The following is a 15714-nucleotide window of genomic DNA, read 5'->3' as shown; positions in this document are numbered from 1 at the left end:
AGTATCTCTGTAGGATAAACTCAGACTACATGCAAAATTTAATGCAAGGTTACGATGTAAAAAACATACTCTAAATTTGTGTCAGGTAACTCAGGTTCCCTAGGGGCCACAAAGAGGTCCAATAGGTTTCCCTATGGCCCATGCCTTTCCTTTGAAGCATTGAATAATACCACCTCTTTAACTTCCATAAAACATAGATCCTCAATTTTATACATTTTATTTGGCCTTCACATAATATGGATTGAAACATTTGCTTGTGAACAAGTTTATTAATTAAAAGAGTTTCGCAATTCTTTGGAGGACTCAGGGACTATGTATGCAGCCCTTTGCGTGATAATGTTTGTTTATCATTGGTAAATACTTTATGATAAAGGGAAGGAAATTTAGGAACAATTATTTTACAGTATTTACAAATCAATGGGAACCACATACAGTATCAAAATAGATATGCATTTATTTTTCACAAAATATATTTACATATACACTTATGTAAAAAAACAATATTCTACAACAGAACTAATTTCATATATACAAAAATAAAGAAATAAACAGTAATATATTTTTCAAATATAAGTTTGCATGTTGGTTTCAATTTATACTTTTAGATTTTAGAACATTTTAAAACATCTTATGGTACAATATATAAAATTTTCTGGAGAAAAAAAAAATCTAGAATCTGAGTGATACTAAGTTTTATAAAGAAATACAATTCAATATTCTTTTTTTTAATTCTACACTTCTAAATGCTTAACAGAATATATTTTCCTTCCAGTTCCAGTTAAATAAACAGGGAGCATTTTGCAAAACAAAACAAGAGGTCATGAGTTTAAAATGGAAAGATAGCAAAAATTACATTTATATTTTACAGCAAGAGTGGTTATTTTTTTTTTTTTTTTTTTAAACACCTTCCAGTTGAAGTGGTAACAACCAACACCAAAACAAAACAGTATGTGACAAAGCTAAACATAGGTATAAAACTATACTGAGAATTTAAGTGACAAAAAACACTAAATACATTTTAAAACAATAGTGTATTTCCTGCCTCTCTCTAGTAATGGGTGCCATCATGTTGAAATCTAGTTTTCACCCCTTTCCAGTGCTGACCTGTTTACACATTAACGCTCCTTAAATGGAAAGTAAAGTCAAAATTAAATTTTCATGATTCAGATAGGGCATGCAAATTAAAACAAATTTCCAATTTACTTTATCACTAAATTGCCTTTGCCCTCTTGGTATTCTTTGTTGAAGGCTAAACCTAGGTAAGCGCATAGGCTGATTAATAAGCCCTTAAAGGCTGCCTCTTATCTCAGTGCCTTTTATTAGCTTTTCACAGCTAGACAGTACTAATTCATGTGTGCCATATAGATTGTGCTGACTTCCATGGAGTTATGAATAAGTTAGCACTAAATGCTGAAATGCAAGTTTGTAAAAAGCACTTAGATAAGGACAGTCTTCAGATACTTAGATACAAGATAATCACAGAAGTAAAAAAAAAATATTAATACAACAGAGTTTGTTATGCAAAACTGGGAAATGGGTTATAAAGAGATTATCTATCTTTTTAAACAATAAAATGTTTTAAGTAGACTGTCCCTTTAATATACTTGGAGTGAAACCTTGGTTCTAAAATGGTAGCAACCATAATTACAGGTAGGTGTATCAAATGTGTTTGGTTTTTAATGTCCTTTTAGGGTTTTCGGGTAAACTAGTTGTTCCATAAAAACATTTATTGAAAAATTACATTTATTGGTAAAACCCATTTCTAAAAACAAAAGAAAAAATGCTTTGATCATATTTTTTCCCTGATTCAATATTGAAAAAAAAAAGTACAACTATTCTGAATTTAATAAATTTAAATTATTTTTCTTATCAGGTGTAATAGTGTACAATAGACGCGTGCAAAAAAATAAAAACATTTTCATTATTTGCAAAACAAATAACCCATTTGAAATAATCTTGTCCAATTAATACATTAACTAAAAAAATTTAGTTCATGAACTATAACTAATGAACTAATGTTCCACTATCTCGAAAATAGAGAATCGAAAAGAAAAAAATGTGTAATAGTTTATTAGTTTGTTTAGTTAATGAATGAAATTTGAACAGATTTAGTTTAAATCTGCTATCTGATTCGCAAATGAATAACAAAAATTAATTCTTGCACATGTTTAGTGCGAACAACCTCGGCAGCCAAACATACTTAAAGTGAATGTCAATTTTGATGCTAAAGTGCCTGGTTTTTAAAAATTTGATTGACAGCAGCTCCAGCTTCCACCGGTCGTTGCAAGCCATTTCTAGATATGTGCAGCTTCGAAAAATTCGGTTCGGATCGATTCGGACTGATTCGAATTTTGGTTCGGATCGATTCGAATTCAGAAGAAATCGAATTAATTTGTTTCGGATTTGTGGAAAATTCGGTTCGATTCGGTTCGAATCGATTCGGAATTTCAGTCAGTGTTAAGTGGGATGTGCTGTGTATTACACTAGTATACTGTACAATATTAGTGTAATACACGGCCATCCGAATCCACCGAATAAATTCGAATCGATTCAGATTTTTTCGGTAGATTCGGCACTACCGCAATTCGGAAATTCGAATCGATCTGAATCTCCAAATTCGACAAATTTGTCCGAATTTCGATTCGGACCGAATCGAATCGCACATGTCTAGCCATTTTTGATGTCAGAAATGATGGATAGGTCATCTTCCAATCACGGCTTCCCCCCGGGGGAATCAGTGTCTGATTCAACGCTGTGATTGGAGGAAGCCGGATTCCTCATTTTAGACCCAGGAAGAGGCTTTGCGACGGGCGGAGGAAGCTGGAGCTGCTGTGAGGATTAAAAGGTAAGTTTTTTTTCTCAACAGGAGTGAAATGTAAATTTTGATGAATTAAAGTGCCCCTGTTTTTAATCGAATTTTTAAAAACCGGGCACTTTAGCATCAAAATTGACATTCACTTTAAAAGAGGAAATGAATCTCGTTTTGAAATAATTAAAATTTTTCCATGCTAATTTTAAAGTTTACAATGACACTTGTAATAACTATTAAAATAGAGAACTTATCTATACTTATTATTTTATTGTAATAAATGTACACAAATATTTTTTTTAAACACTCAGAAGTGCATAGAACTGTTTTTTTTTGGCAATAAATTAGTATGATATAGTCCTCTTCACTAAAAAACAGACTTCAGAAACACACAGAAATAAAACGTAAAATAAAAAATATAAATTAATCTATTTACAGTTTACAAATCAGTGTAAAATGTCTATTCATCTCTGGTTTATCGCCTACTTCTATAATCCACTTTTAAAAATATATTGATTTGCATTCAAAGAAAATTATTTTCTATGATATCTATTTGTCTTGTAATAAACATCTGAATGTATTTTTCTTTTCTTTCTTATTACCACAGTGAAAATGCAGCTCATCTGCTTTTAAAAAAAGACAATAAAACGAAATGCAGCTAAACTCAAAAATTTCACTCAAACACCATAAACTGATTTTTGCATTTTTAGTTTTTTTAGTCCAGGAAACTTTGCATTTTCCACTTGGAGGAGACTGGTGTCCTGGGGACAGTTATGATGACAGACACACGTATTGATCATCATCACTGGTCTCTTGATGAGTTTTTCATGAGGACAGTGGAATTCTACCTGTGTGGTCCTTGTGCTGTGTGGGGTGCAGCATCGCCCGTCGCTGCAGATCCCACAGAACTTAGGTTTGTAGGTGTGAATGCTGGTGCAGTTCTTGTATTCCAAATGTATGGCTTTTGAAGACTTTTGAACTCTTACGCATTTTTTCCCTTGCTGAAAAAAACAAAACAAGTTTGTTCAAATTTAATTCATCTTATTAATGATTTATTTTTAAATAAAGATAGCAAGAGAACAAAGAAAAATTGATAATAGGAGAAAATTAGGAAGTTGTTTAAAATTAAATGCTCTATATGAATCATGAAAGATGGGTTTAGTATCCCTTTAATTTCAAAAGTGGTAATAAAGAGTCCCAGATGTGGTATGCAATGAAAATTTCAAAAAAAAAAAAAAAGTTTATTCCAAATATCACCGCCTTCTGGCACTTTTTTTTACCACCTTTAAAATTAAAGGGACAGTCACAGCCAAAATGGTTATATTAATATACTTTTAACCCCTGTGATTACCTTGTATCTAAGACTCTTCCTACAGCCCCCTTATCACATCTATTTGTTAGTGCAGTGTCAGGCTTGCATGGATAAGCAGTGTCTTGTGAAAAGCTAATAAAAAGCATGCAATAAGAGGCTGCCTGTAGTGGTTTAGGAACAGGCAGAAATGTAGAGGTTTAAAGGTTATAAATTATATTAATATAACAATGTTGGTTGTGCAAAGCTGGGGAATGGGTAGTAAAGGTGTTGTCTATCTTATTAAACAATAACAATTTTGGTGTAGACTGCCCCTTTAAGTATCTTATTTGTTTGACTTTTGACACATTTTTGTTCCTTAAATTAACTTTACTTTGTGTCACTTTCAACTTTGTGTATTGTATTTTTATTTTATTATTCCTCTGGAATGCCTTCATCCTACGTAACAATTGTGAAATGTAACTAACCCTGTAACATGCTACACAGATATTGCTTGCATCAGAGCACAAGTCAATTTACCTATGTTCCTTACTGGCCACAGCAAGAGAAAGCAGAAATATGTTTTCCAACACGCTTTTTGAGGAGTGTATCTACGAACTGCTGTTGATTTGCAAAAATCTTGTACATTTTGGCCAACATTATGCAGCACTAAATTGATGATATTAATGAGATAAATATATATATATATATATATATATATATATATATATATATACACATATACATACATATAAAATTCTCTTTTTGAAGGGGCATTAGATGGACAGAAACACAGCATATGTCTATGCACATATATGCACTACTTACAGATTATTGCAACCCAGCTTGCAAAATGACCACATTCATGATATGATATTACAAGAAAATGAGAGAGAAAACACTTATAGGAAATTTTATATCTACAATTCAGTAAGAACAGCAGTTTGTACAGTACAGCATATCATATTTTAAACAAGCTTTGTGGTCTAATAATGTATTTTATCCTCTTAAACAAATATATAATTTATTAATGGAATAATTACATTTTAAAAACATATTTGTTCTTCAAGATGGTTCACCAATAGATTGCAATTTAGTCTAACAAAAGGTGGTACCAAGTACAGCCGATGCGCGTTTCTCTTACCTTTTCCACAGGTCTTGCATTTTGTTCCTCACATGGACGCACCATACACAGACGAACCTGCTTCTGCATCTCACAGCGGCGGTTACGATTTGTTACCCTTGAGGAATGTCCCATTCCACATGTCTTTGAGCAAGCGCTCCATTCTGTTGTCTGCTCAATACAGTTTTCACCCATATATGAATTATCAATACCCAATGTGGCTTCTTGTCTGTAAGCTGTACAAACAAAATTGGAACGTAACACTCTATTAAAGGACTAGTAAATACAGTAGAATTGCATATTCAACAAATGCATAATAAAAAGACAATGCAATAGCACTAGATATTTTTCTGACAAATTTTAAAGTTATGTCTATTTCCACTCCTCCTTTATCATGTCACAGCCATCATCCAATCACAAATGCATATACACATATTCTGTGAATTCTTGCACATGCTCAGTAAGAGCTGGTGACTCAAAAAATGTAAATATAAAAAGATTGTGCATTTAAAAAAAAAAAGTGTAATGGAAGTAAATGGGAATGTTGTTTAAAATTGCATGTTCTACCCGAATCATGAAAGCTTCATTTTGACTTGAGTGTCCCTTTAAAGATACCTTAATAATGCAATTCCCCATAAAAGGTTTAATTAAAAATCTTTGCAATGCAAAATCATTATTTATTTTGTCTACTTTACCTGTAATTTAAATCTGAACACTTGTGTTTTTTCAGGAATTCAGAACCCCAACCTTTCTACATTCTGCAGGAGCCCATTTATATTTGTGACTAATTAACCGCAGTTAAAGAGATTAGATAAATTTGACTTAAAGGGATTTCAATGGGTGTGTCCCTGGCCTCCAAAACAATGCAAATGTTGCTAACAAAATAACATTTTTGAAATGCTTTAATTTCATATATAAGATTTATTTTGTATGCAAATATTTTGCAATGCAGTGCTTAATTTCTGATGCAGGTTAAAAATACTTTAATATCATAATTAGTCTCATAAATGTGCATTGTAATTGTGGAAATGGTTTTGTAGCTTAAAAGTAGTTTGAGTAACATTTTTAAATGTTGATTAAAACTAGGAACCAATGTTATGTATTTAAATGTAAACGAAGAATGAATAAAAAAAGTGAATTCCTCTATTGATAAGTTTTATTGCAAAGCAATGTAGTAAAGAAAAAGCATTTTAAATCATGTAAAAACTGGGTTTTGTGATTAATTTGAACAGCCTTGAATTTTTAAAACCACAAAAATCAGTAAAACACTTTGTATATTTTTTTTTTTACACAGAATGGAAGAGATCCCAATATCAGATAAGACCACAAGTATATCAACAATAATTGTCTGTCTATCTGCCTGTCTGTCTTTCTATCTATCTGATTATCTAGAGCACAGCAAATGATAATTATTCATTATTATAATACAATTAAAAAACTTTTTTTTTCTTTCATGATTCAGATAGAGCATACAATTTTAAACAACTTTCCAATGTATATAATACAATATTAAGGTAGCGCCACGCAGCAGTAAATATAAATATAAATATAAATATAAATATAAATGTGCAAGGAGCACTATATATGGCAAAAAAGTTAATAATTCACAGTGTGGTCATAAAATAAGCAATAAGTCAGATGGTAAAATGGTAAAAATTCAGCACATAGAAAACGATATAAATAATAATAGCAGCAATGCAAATAAAAACTCAGAGACTCATATGAATTTGATGATATAGTCCCTTTTAGAAAGTCATTTCAATATATGAGTGAAGATAACATAAAGTTCAAACTTCCCTCTCTTGGAGTGTCCTTGTCTGGATGCGTGTGTTTGCGGTGCAGCTCCCTCCCAATCACTGGTGTGATCTCCGTGAGGTGTGGATCTGTGAGCAAAAAAATCTGTAAAAACAGAAAGGGGTGTGGAGCGCAGCCAGGGAAAAAAACACGCTGATCTGAGTGCAGATTAAAAAACACCTTTTCACTTTATTCACAATAAAATCATCTGGATATACACTTACAAGCTTCACCCTCAAACATATGAGGTATGTGCTGGCACTTTGTACAAGTTGTCCCAAACACGGATAAACTGGATACTGTATGTTCGACACAGACACAGTTCGAACATACAGTATCCAGTTTATCCGTGTTTGGGACAACTTGTACAAAGTGCCAGCACATACCTCATATGTTTGAGGGTGAAGCTTGTAAGTGTATATCCAGATGATTTTATTGTGAATAAAGTGAAAAGGTGTTTTTTAATCTGCACTCAGATCAGCGTGTTTTTTTCCCTGGCTGCGCTCCACACCCCTTTCTGTTTTTACAGATTTTTTTGCTCACAACTTTCCAATGTACTTTTATTATACATTTTCCTTTATTTTTTCTTGTTATCCTTTGTTGAAAAGCAAGAAGGTCATCTCATGAGCGTGCAGCACAAAATGGCAGCAGTTTTGCAACAATATTATACATTAGTAAGACCACTAGATGGCAGCACTATTTCCTGTCATGTAGAGCATCAGTCATGTGCACGCTATCTATTAAGATATCTCTTCAACAAAGAATAACAAGGGAATGAAGCAAATTTGATAATAGAAGTAAATTGGAAAGTGTTTTTTTTTAAATTGTATTCTCTATCTGAATCATTAAATACAATTTTTGGGCTTAATGTCCCTTTAAAATGACACTAACACGAATTGCATGATTTATGTACTACTATGTCTTGGGACTATATACCTGTTTGACAGGGACAACGCCCATACAAAAAAAAGTTGGTTTACTCAATGCAGAGTAATCTATTTTTTAAAAAACAAAACACTGTAATACATTTTGAAGCATTCTCTTTTAGACAGGGTACATTTTGACTACTGTGTTCCTTTTAAATATCCCCAACATGTAAGATTAACAAGTGACAAATAGTTTTTGTTCCAAATGAAAGGAACAGTAAATGCCTTGGTATTTATATATAAAATGTTTAGTTTTTGCATAATGAAACAAAATCGCAGTATGTTTGCATTATTTATTTTGCCCCTTTTCATGTAATTTAGCTTTGATAATTGAGGGATTGCTAATTCTCAGAACTGGAATGCACTCTGCTTACTTCTAAAGGCTAATTCTGCTACATATCAGTTCCTGATGGGTTTTATCAGATAACAACTGCAAAACAATTTGCTTTATAATAATTTTATGACTGTGACTGCCCTGTTGTCTGCGGACTAAGGCCCAGATTGGCTCCTCAAAATAAGGCAAATTGCGGGTGGAGTTTGGCTTGAAGGATGTTAATTTGTTTTAACTTCTTGGCTGATATGATACTCTTTAGAAACACAACAGAAATGTCTTGTAATTACTTGGGCCTAGCTTCCATTGAGTTGTAATTCAGTTTGCGTGCACTTGCAAACCGTTAAATATGCTGTCGAAAGCAATATCGTTTAACGACTGTTTCCAATGGCGCGTTATACCTCAATATCGGCAGCCGGACTTCGGCTGCCGAAAAGATCTTCGCGTCCCATAGAAAGTAATAGAAGCCGTTAATCGATAAATTATACCAGGTTTCCAATGAAAGCGCTAACCGTTAATACACTGTCGGAGGCTGTCGATACATTGAGACATATTACCCCCAGCTCAACTAGGTGTAAAAGAGGAAAATTGTGCTTTTTGAGACCTATTTTCTATTGAAATTATAAAACTTGCAAATAATGCAAGTGTTTTAATGTAGAAATAAATTGTTATAAGTAATATTTATTGTTGTCTCATGTATAGAAATAGTTGAACTTATATTCTAATAGAAATATCAGTATATATTTAAATATAATAATATATGCAAGAACATATCTACAGAATGCAAACTAGACCTATGCCTAGGGCAGCAATCAATATTACTTATATTTATGAAGTGTTAAATATAATTATATTAGAAAATAGTATTTGATTATTAAAAATATGGATGTGTTTCTTTATTTTTCTTGAGAGGTGATCACCGGTAAGGAGCACGGACGTTAAATGTAAATTCTATAGTGTAAGGTCGGGTTACCTTAGCAACTAATTGATTTTCAAGAAATCTGACGTCAGATGGAAGCGTTAACACAACGTTAACTTACAGCTACACGAAAAGAGCGACTGCACGCTATCCGCAAATTATTTCAATGGAAACCTGGTACTAAAATGGAGCCGTAAATTACTTTTAGCTGTCGGCCGCTTCGGTAGCTTACGGCTCCATTTTTAACGACTCAATGGAAGCAAGGCCATGGTGTTTACTTTCCCTTTAAACAAAAGTAATGATCTTACCAGCCATTGCAAATCCGCCAAGAGCCACTTCATCTTTAGAATCGCACACCCACTTTTCACAACATTCTCCTGGAACTTTTACTTTCCTTGGGAAAGGACATTCTGGACCAGGAAGCAGCAGATCAAGGTTACATCGGGGTACACAGCCAATCTGCCCATCTTGGCACGTGCAGTGGTATTTGCAGCTGGGCTGGAATGTTTCACCATCATGGTACACATTTCCGTCAAACACACAATTGTTGCCTTCAAGCACTAGAATATAAAAAAATGAACGTCTTAATACTACAATATTACTACAATAAAGTTTATGTTTATTATGTTCTAAGCCCGCGACCATCATACAATTAAAAAGGGATCTACAACCACAACCGAAGCATATTACTATTTTAATAACATTACTTATTACTTTTTTAATAATCTTATTACATGCAACATTTTTTCATTTTTAAAAAAAATATTGTTTAATGGTTCATTGAGCTAATGGAGAGCTTAGAATATTTAGTAATATATTTCCTGCTTGCTTTACAAAGTTCCTTGTGGAACATTTGCAATTCGGATTTTGCTCTACAAGTCCTGAGCTAAGCTTTTCATTACAGTCTGATAAAAAAAGGCTATGCTCTATACATACTGTACATTTAACCCCTCCAAAAAAAGTTGCTTTATTGTATAGAGTGGCGCCTTTTACATAACTCTACCACATTTATTGGTACACATGCACCATGAATAGATTTGAGTCAGAGACAAGAGTTTGCACCTGGTCCTGTATTCCCCAAGATCAGCACCAGTAGCAAGTGAAACGTTATAAATCTGGAGTTAAAAAGCAGCCTTTTTAATGCCATAAATATCTGAACAATTGTTACAATGGTTTGCTAGGGTTATACGGTCCCAATATAATTATCAGTAGAATGATGCCTTAATTTTACTCTTCTTTATTTGTTTTCTAAATCTGTTATTGGCCACAACAAATAAGAAAAGATAAACATATATAAAGGCATTTCAAGAGTTATATACCTGGACTGCAAAACAATACACATCTTGTTAACACAAAACGCTAGTTGTAAATGTGTCTTCAGATATTTTGCAGAGATACACACACACACTGCAAATGTAAACAACAAAGGGATATGAAACAGTGCTTTTTTTAGTAAGTAAAATAATAAAAATTAAATCAAACCAAACATAAAAACAGGTAACAACTTATTTGTTTTATTGCAAAATGAGCACTTTTTCAGTGTATCCATTGCCTTTAGTGCACAGTAGACAGTTGGGTTCTACTGTCACAAGATTTTTGCAGCAAAAGTTCTCTACTGAGCATGGGCAGCAAACGGACTGCAGCTAGATGCAGATATCTCCTAGCAACTAAAGGAAAATCTACTACTTTCTCTTCCCGTAGAGACCTCAGCCCCGTGTGGGGCTGTGACAGGAGGTAATGGACCCTGCACAAATTAAGTTAAAGTAAGCAATACAAGGTAAAATCCTTGAACAATGGTGAACAATACATATTGCAATTACTTCTATTAAGTATAACCCCCTGCTTAGTGTTTTTTATTACAACAATGAAACAAACTGTTATATATCCCTTTACATCCTAATAAGTACACATTGAACAACACTGAGCCAATAGGCTCTTCATCAAGGTGTTGTGAAAAACAAAGTGTTGCGCTACTGTTCCACTGTCCTCAGTCTATAATCTTACCCATGCAGGTGCCCACATCTGTTCTTGAGTCCGCACTGAAGTCGCAGAACAGACCCTTGTCTTCTTGGCACGGATACACTTGGGAGCAGCTCTCACCCTGCTGGCGGGCACAAACTGGGCAGCAGGCGCAACCATCCAGCACAACTGGTACAGAGGAAGAGCAATTGGGAGGTTCCTCTGGACACTGACCACACTGTGATGGGCAATGTTGAGAAATCACCTGAAAGATGCATTGTAAATAAATCAGTGTAACATATGAATAAATGCAGATTGTAAAGTATAATCATTAAATGGATACTAAACCCAATTGTTTTATTTTATGATTCAGATAGAGCATGCAACTTTGAGCAACTTTCTCTTTTACTCCTATTATCAATTTTTCTTCATTCTCTTGGTATCTTTATTTGAAAAATGCAAGAATGTAAGCATTTTCGGTTCAGAACCCTGGAGAGCGCTTGCTGATTAGTGGCTTCATTTATCCACCGAACAGCAAGCGATACCCAGGTGCTGAAACTAAAATGGGCCGACTTCTAAGCTTTCATTCCTGCTTTTCAAATAAAGATACCAAGTGAACGAAGAAAATGTGATACTAATAGTAAATAAGAAAGTTGCTTAAAATTGCATGCTCTATCCGAATCATGAAAGAAAAAAAAGGTGGGTTTAGTATCCCTTTAAGTACACAATTAAAATATCAGAGAGTGTTTTCTATTATTTATTAATACAATATTTGAAAGTAAATATAATGGTGTAAATGACACTTAATATAAATAGATGATGCTAAACCTAAAAAAGTAAAACAGCAAAAAAATATGCTGAAGTATTCCACATGTGTCTATCAGAATGTGAGTTCAAATATCCTGAAAGAGCTATTAAACTGAGACATAATGCCCTTTATATGAATGAGAGCCATTTAATAGTATTGCAAATCACTTTGCAATGGAATGTTTTGTTAAAAAAAAAGCCTGATTTATCCATTCATTTTAACACTAGATGTATAGTCTAACCCTTTAGAACAGCTGCATGTAATGTGATAAACTGTTATGAAGATTAGAATATGCAACTCAATTGTCACCTCTACAATGCACCCAGGTGCCAAGCTAAGACCATACTTAGCTGCTGACTACTCTTCTGTACTTCTTAATCAGTGAGTGGCTATGTAAGTTCCAAAATTAGCACCAGGCACATGGTTCCAAAGCCTCAGGATACCCTCGTATTATTATTATGTCAATTTAATATTTAGCTTTCTGGTTACTTTTAGTAGACCAAGATTTTAAAGAACCAACCATGTCTTCATTTCATCCAGCTTCCATAGGAACATGGTGAAATAACTGCTGCAGAAATTCTATTTTATTTGATGTTAAAGGGACACTGAACCCAAATTTTTTCTTCCGTGATTCAGATAGAGCATGCAATTTTAAGCAACTTTCTAATTTACTCCTATTATCAAATTTTCTTCATTCTCTTGGTATCTTTATTTGAAAAAGCAAGAATGTAAGTTTAGATGCCGGCCCATTTTTGATGAACAACCTGGGTTGTTCTTGCTGATTGGTGGATAAATTCACCTACCAATAAACAAGTGCTGTTCATGGTCCTGAACCAAAAATTGTCTGGCTCCTTAGCTTAGATGCCTTCTTTTTTAATAAAGATAGCAAGAGAACGATAAAAAATTGATAATCGGAGTAAATTAGAAAGTTGCCTAAAATTGCATGCTCTATCTAAGTCACAAACGAAAAAATTTGGGTTCAGTGTCCCTTTAAAATTTGATCTAATGTGTTACAGAGTTTAGTTATTACACTGCTGCTTACAGAGAGCCATGTGTTTAACACCTACAAAGGACAGTCACATTCAGAGCATCATTGCACTATTGAGAACTAGTGGAACACATCTGTTGAGAAAATGACAAGCATCATCTATCTGTGGGTAGCCACCAATCAGCCGCTAGAAGAGTTTTTTCAATAGCCCTATAACATTCAAATTCCAGGAATTAAGACAGAATTTATTTTTTGCACTGAGTGATATCTGAACTGTTCACCGTTGCTATAATGAATAAACAATGCTGGCTTGTAATATAGATATTTATTCAGCACACAGAGTCACATTATGTTGTGTCATTTCTCTTGCTCCACTGATCCCGTTCCCAGAAACAAACTAAATTTGAATTTGTATTTTATCATTTTTCAAAATGTGACAATTTAGAAGTAGAAATATCCATGTAATGCCCGATATCCTGTTTATTATAATTCAGCCAGACTGAGCAGAGTGTTCTGAAGAATATATAACAGATAATTTTTTAATATACACAGTAATTGTTTGTAGGAGAATTTATAGCTAAGTAATATACTGTGAATTACAAGACACAGAGGCAGTGGTTCCTCTACCATGTATATTAAAGAACAGCAGTTAAAGGGACATATAACCCAACATTTTGTTTCATGATTCAGATAGAGCATACATTTTTAAAAAACTTTCCAATTTAATTCTATTATCAATTTTGCTTCATTATTTTTAGTATCCTTTATTGAAGGAGCAACAATGCACAACTGGGAGCAAGTTGAACACAACAGTAAGCCAATGACAAGAGGCATATATGGACAGCCACCAATCTGCTGCTAGCTTCCAGCTCCTGAGCCTACCTAGTTATGCATTTCAACAAATGATACAAAGAAAACCAAGCAAATTATATAATAGAAGTAAAGTTGTTTAAAATTGTAAGCTTCTTAAATTATTTTGGAATGAAAAGGGATACATTTTGAGATACTCTCTTTTAAATAGTGCAGATGTTTGCTATTTTTTCAAAGAAGGTCCCTTTAATTAGATTACAATTTCCTGGGTTTGTATCTTTGTACAGAAAGTAGATTTTAACATCCACTCATTTAACTTCACCAGTTTCTAATATTGATATTAAAATGAGATTCTTGGGTCTGACCCTTAATTTAGAATGAATAGAATTTTTTTTTCTTTCAATAACTGAATGTGGATATAAGCCACATGTCATTAAAGGGATACTGAACCCAATTTTTTTCTTTTGTGATTCAGCTAGAGCATGCAATTTTAAGCAACGTTCTAATTTACTCCTATTATATTTTTTTCTTTGTTCTCCTGCTATCTTTATTTGAAAAAGAAAGTCCAGCACCCTGGACAGCACTTGTTTATTGGTGGATGAATTTATCCACCAATCAGCAAGAACAACCCAGGTTGTACATCAAAAATTGGCCGGCATCTAAACTTACATTCTTGCTTTTCAAATAAAGATAGCAAGAGAACAAAGAAAAAATGATAATAGGAGTAAATTAGAAAGTTGCTTACAATTGCATGCTCTGTCTGAATCACAAAAGAAAAACAATTGGGTTCAGTGTCCCTTTAGCTTGCAAGAAAGAGATAAAGGGGGTGTTATAATAAAACCCCCCACATATAATAATAATAATAATAATAATAATAATAATAATAATAATAATAATAATAATAATAATGTTTGAGTGCTGTTAACTACTTTCTAAATTCTAATTGTTAAGCACACACATTTTTAACTTCAAGAACGATAATTATCTTCTGTTTTTTCTTGCTAGTTTACATTTCTATTGAGCTCTTGATCTCATAGTAAAAAGCCAATTGTATATAGTAGTGAAATATCACTTACCTTATCCATAAAACACAGCGTGCACAAGGCTAGAACTAGGTTAGTTTTCCAGATCATGATTTTCAGTGCAGCAGAAGGTCGTGGTTTCTTGCAACTATTTGCTTTCTATGTTGATACCAGTGAGCAAGCAGTCAGCCATATATAGGATATTGCTAAAACAAGAATAATCCTATTGGCCGAGATCTGAAAAGGGGCGGGGATATTCAGGATGCTAGCAGGATGAGAATTCTATTAGATAAAATAAACTGCATTCTCAATGCAGTTCAGAGAGTTGTCAACAGGTGGCGCGCTAACGACAACAACTGTACTACATTTTATAAAAGGCGGAGAAGGAATGTGTCCAAGTTGGAAGTGAATGGAAATGGTTTGTATCAGAGCAGAGGAACTGATTACTCATCGGAGCATGAGGAATGCCTGCTGTAACCTCAGCTCCAGACGTCTAGTAAAGTGTGAAATGAAATGCAGGCACAATCTGCTGTAGTGCTGTAAGTTTATTAGCTATAAACCATTATGTAACCTGTAGAATAGTGACTGTTTTATGGCAATAGTCTGATGTGTTTTTTCTCTCATAAACGTTTTAAATGGTACAAAAAAGGAATGAACTGTGAGTGTTTACTTTCTCCTAACAAAAGAGTTTTAAATAGCTGATAAAAGATAAAATATACTTTGTTTTTCTATGATAAAATGATTATGAATGTAAAAAACAATATTTTAATTTGTAGTTTATTTTATCCCCTTTGTGGATTTTCCATTCATATAAACTGAAAAAGCACACAACAGACTATAAAAGCCTAACCATGCCACAAATACGTCGCTATTGCAGCTTGGTATAATTTTTGATGACTCCATACAATGGAGATTCTGTCAATTGCAGCTTTTTGTC

The 15714-nt window shown here is 33.4% G+C and overlaps 1 protein-coding gene across 1 annotated transcript; it reads right to left on the bottom strand.

Moving 5' to 3' along the window:
* Positions 1–249: 249 nt before the first annotated feature.
* Positions 250–14927, bottom strand: CCN3 (cellular communication network factor 3). The gene is made up of 5 exons (XM_053715315.1): positions 14832–14927; positions 11195–11414; positions 9499–9750; positions 5242–5456; positions 250–3810 (listed from the first exon to the last, which is right to left on the bottom strand). The coding sequence occupies exons 1-5, from the start codon at positions 14886–14888 to the stop codon at positions 3487–3489; spliced, it is 1068 nt and encodes a 355-aa protein (XP_053571290.1). The 5' UTR covers positions 14889–14927; the 3' UTR covers positions 250–3486.
* Between the last annotated feature and the right edge of the window lie 787 nt (positions 14928–15714).

Source organism: Bombina bombina, chromosome 5 (assembly GCF_027579735.1).
Source record: "Bombina bombina isolate aBomBom1 chromosome 5, aBomBom1.pri, whole genome shotgun sequence".
Lineage (NCBI taxonomy): Eukaryota > Metazoa > Chordata > Amphibia > Anura > Bombinatoridae > Bombina > Bombina bombina.
Note: the sequence above shows the minus strand (reverse complement) of the source record. Positions and strands in the feature narration are given on the sequence as shown.

What these genes read in the sequence shown, in the direction of transcription:
- CCN3 (XM_053715315.1), bottom strand. Translation starts at nt 14,888, where the DNA reads ATGATCTGGAAAACTAACCTAGTTCTAGCCTTGTGCACGCTGTGTTTT. An exon ending in TGGCGGATTTGCAATGGCTG is followed by an intron (nt 5,457 to 9,498) that starts GTAAGATCATTA and finishes TTGTTTGTACAG; the next exon opens with CTTACAGACAAGAAGCCACA. An exon ending in ATGCAAGACCTGTGGAAAAG is followed by an intron (nt 3,811 to 5,241) that starts GTAAGAGAAACG and finishes TGTTTTTTTCAG; the next exon opens with CAAGGGAAAAAATGCGTAAG.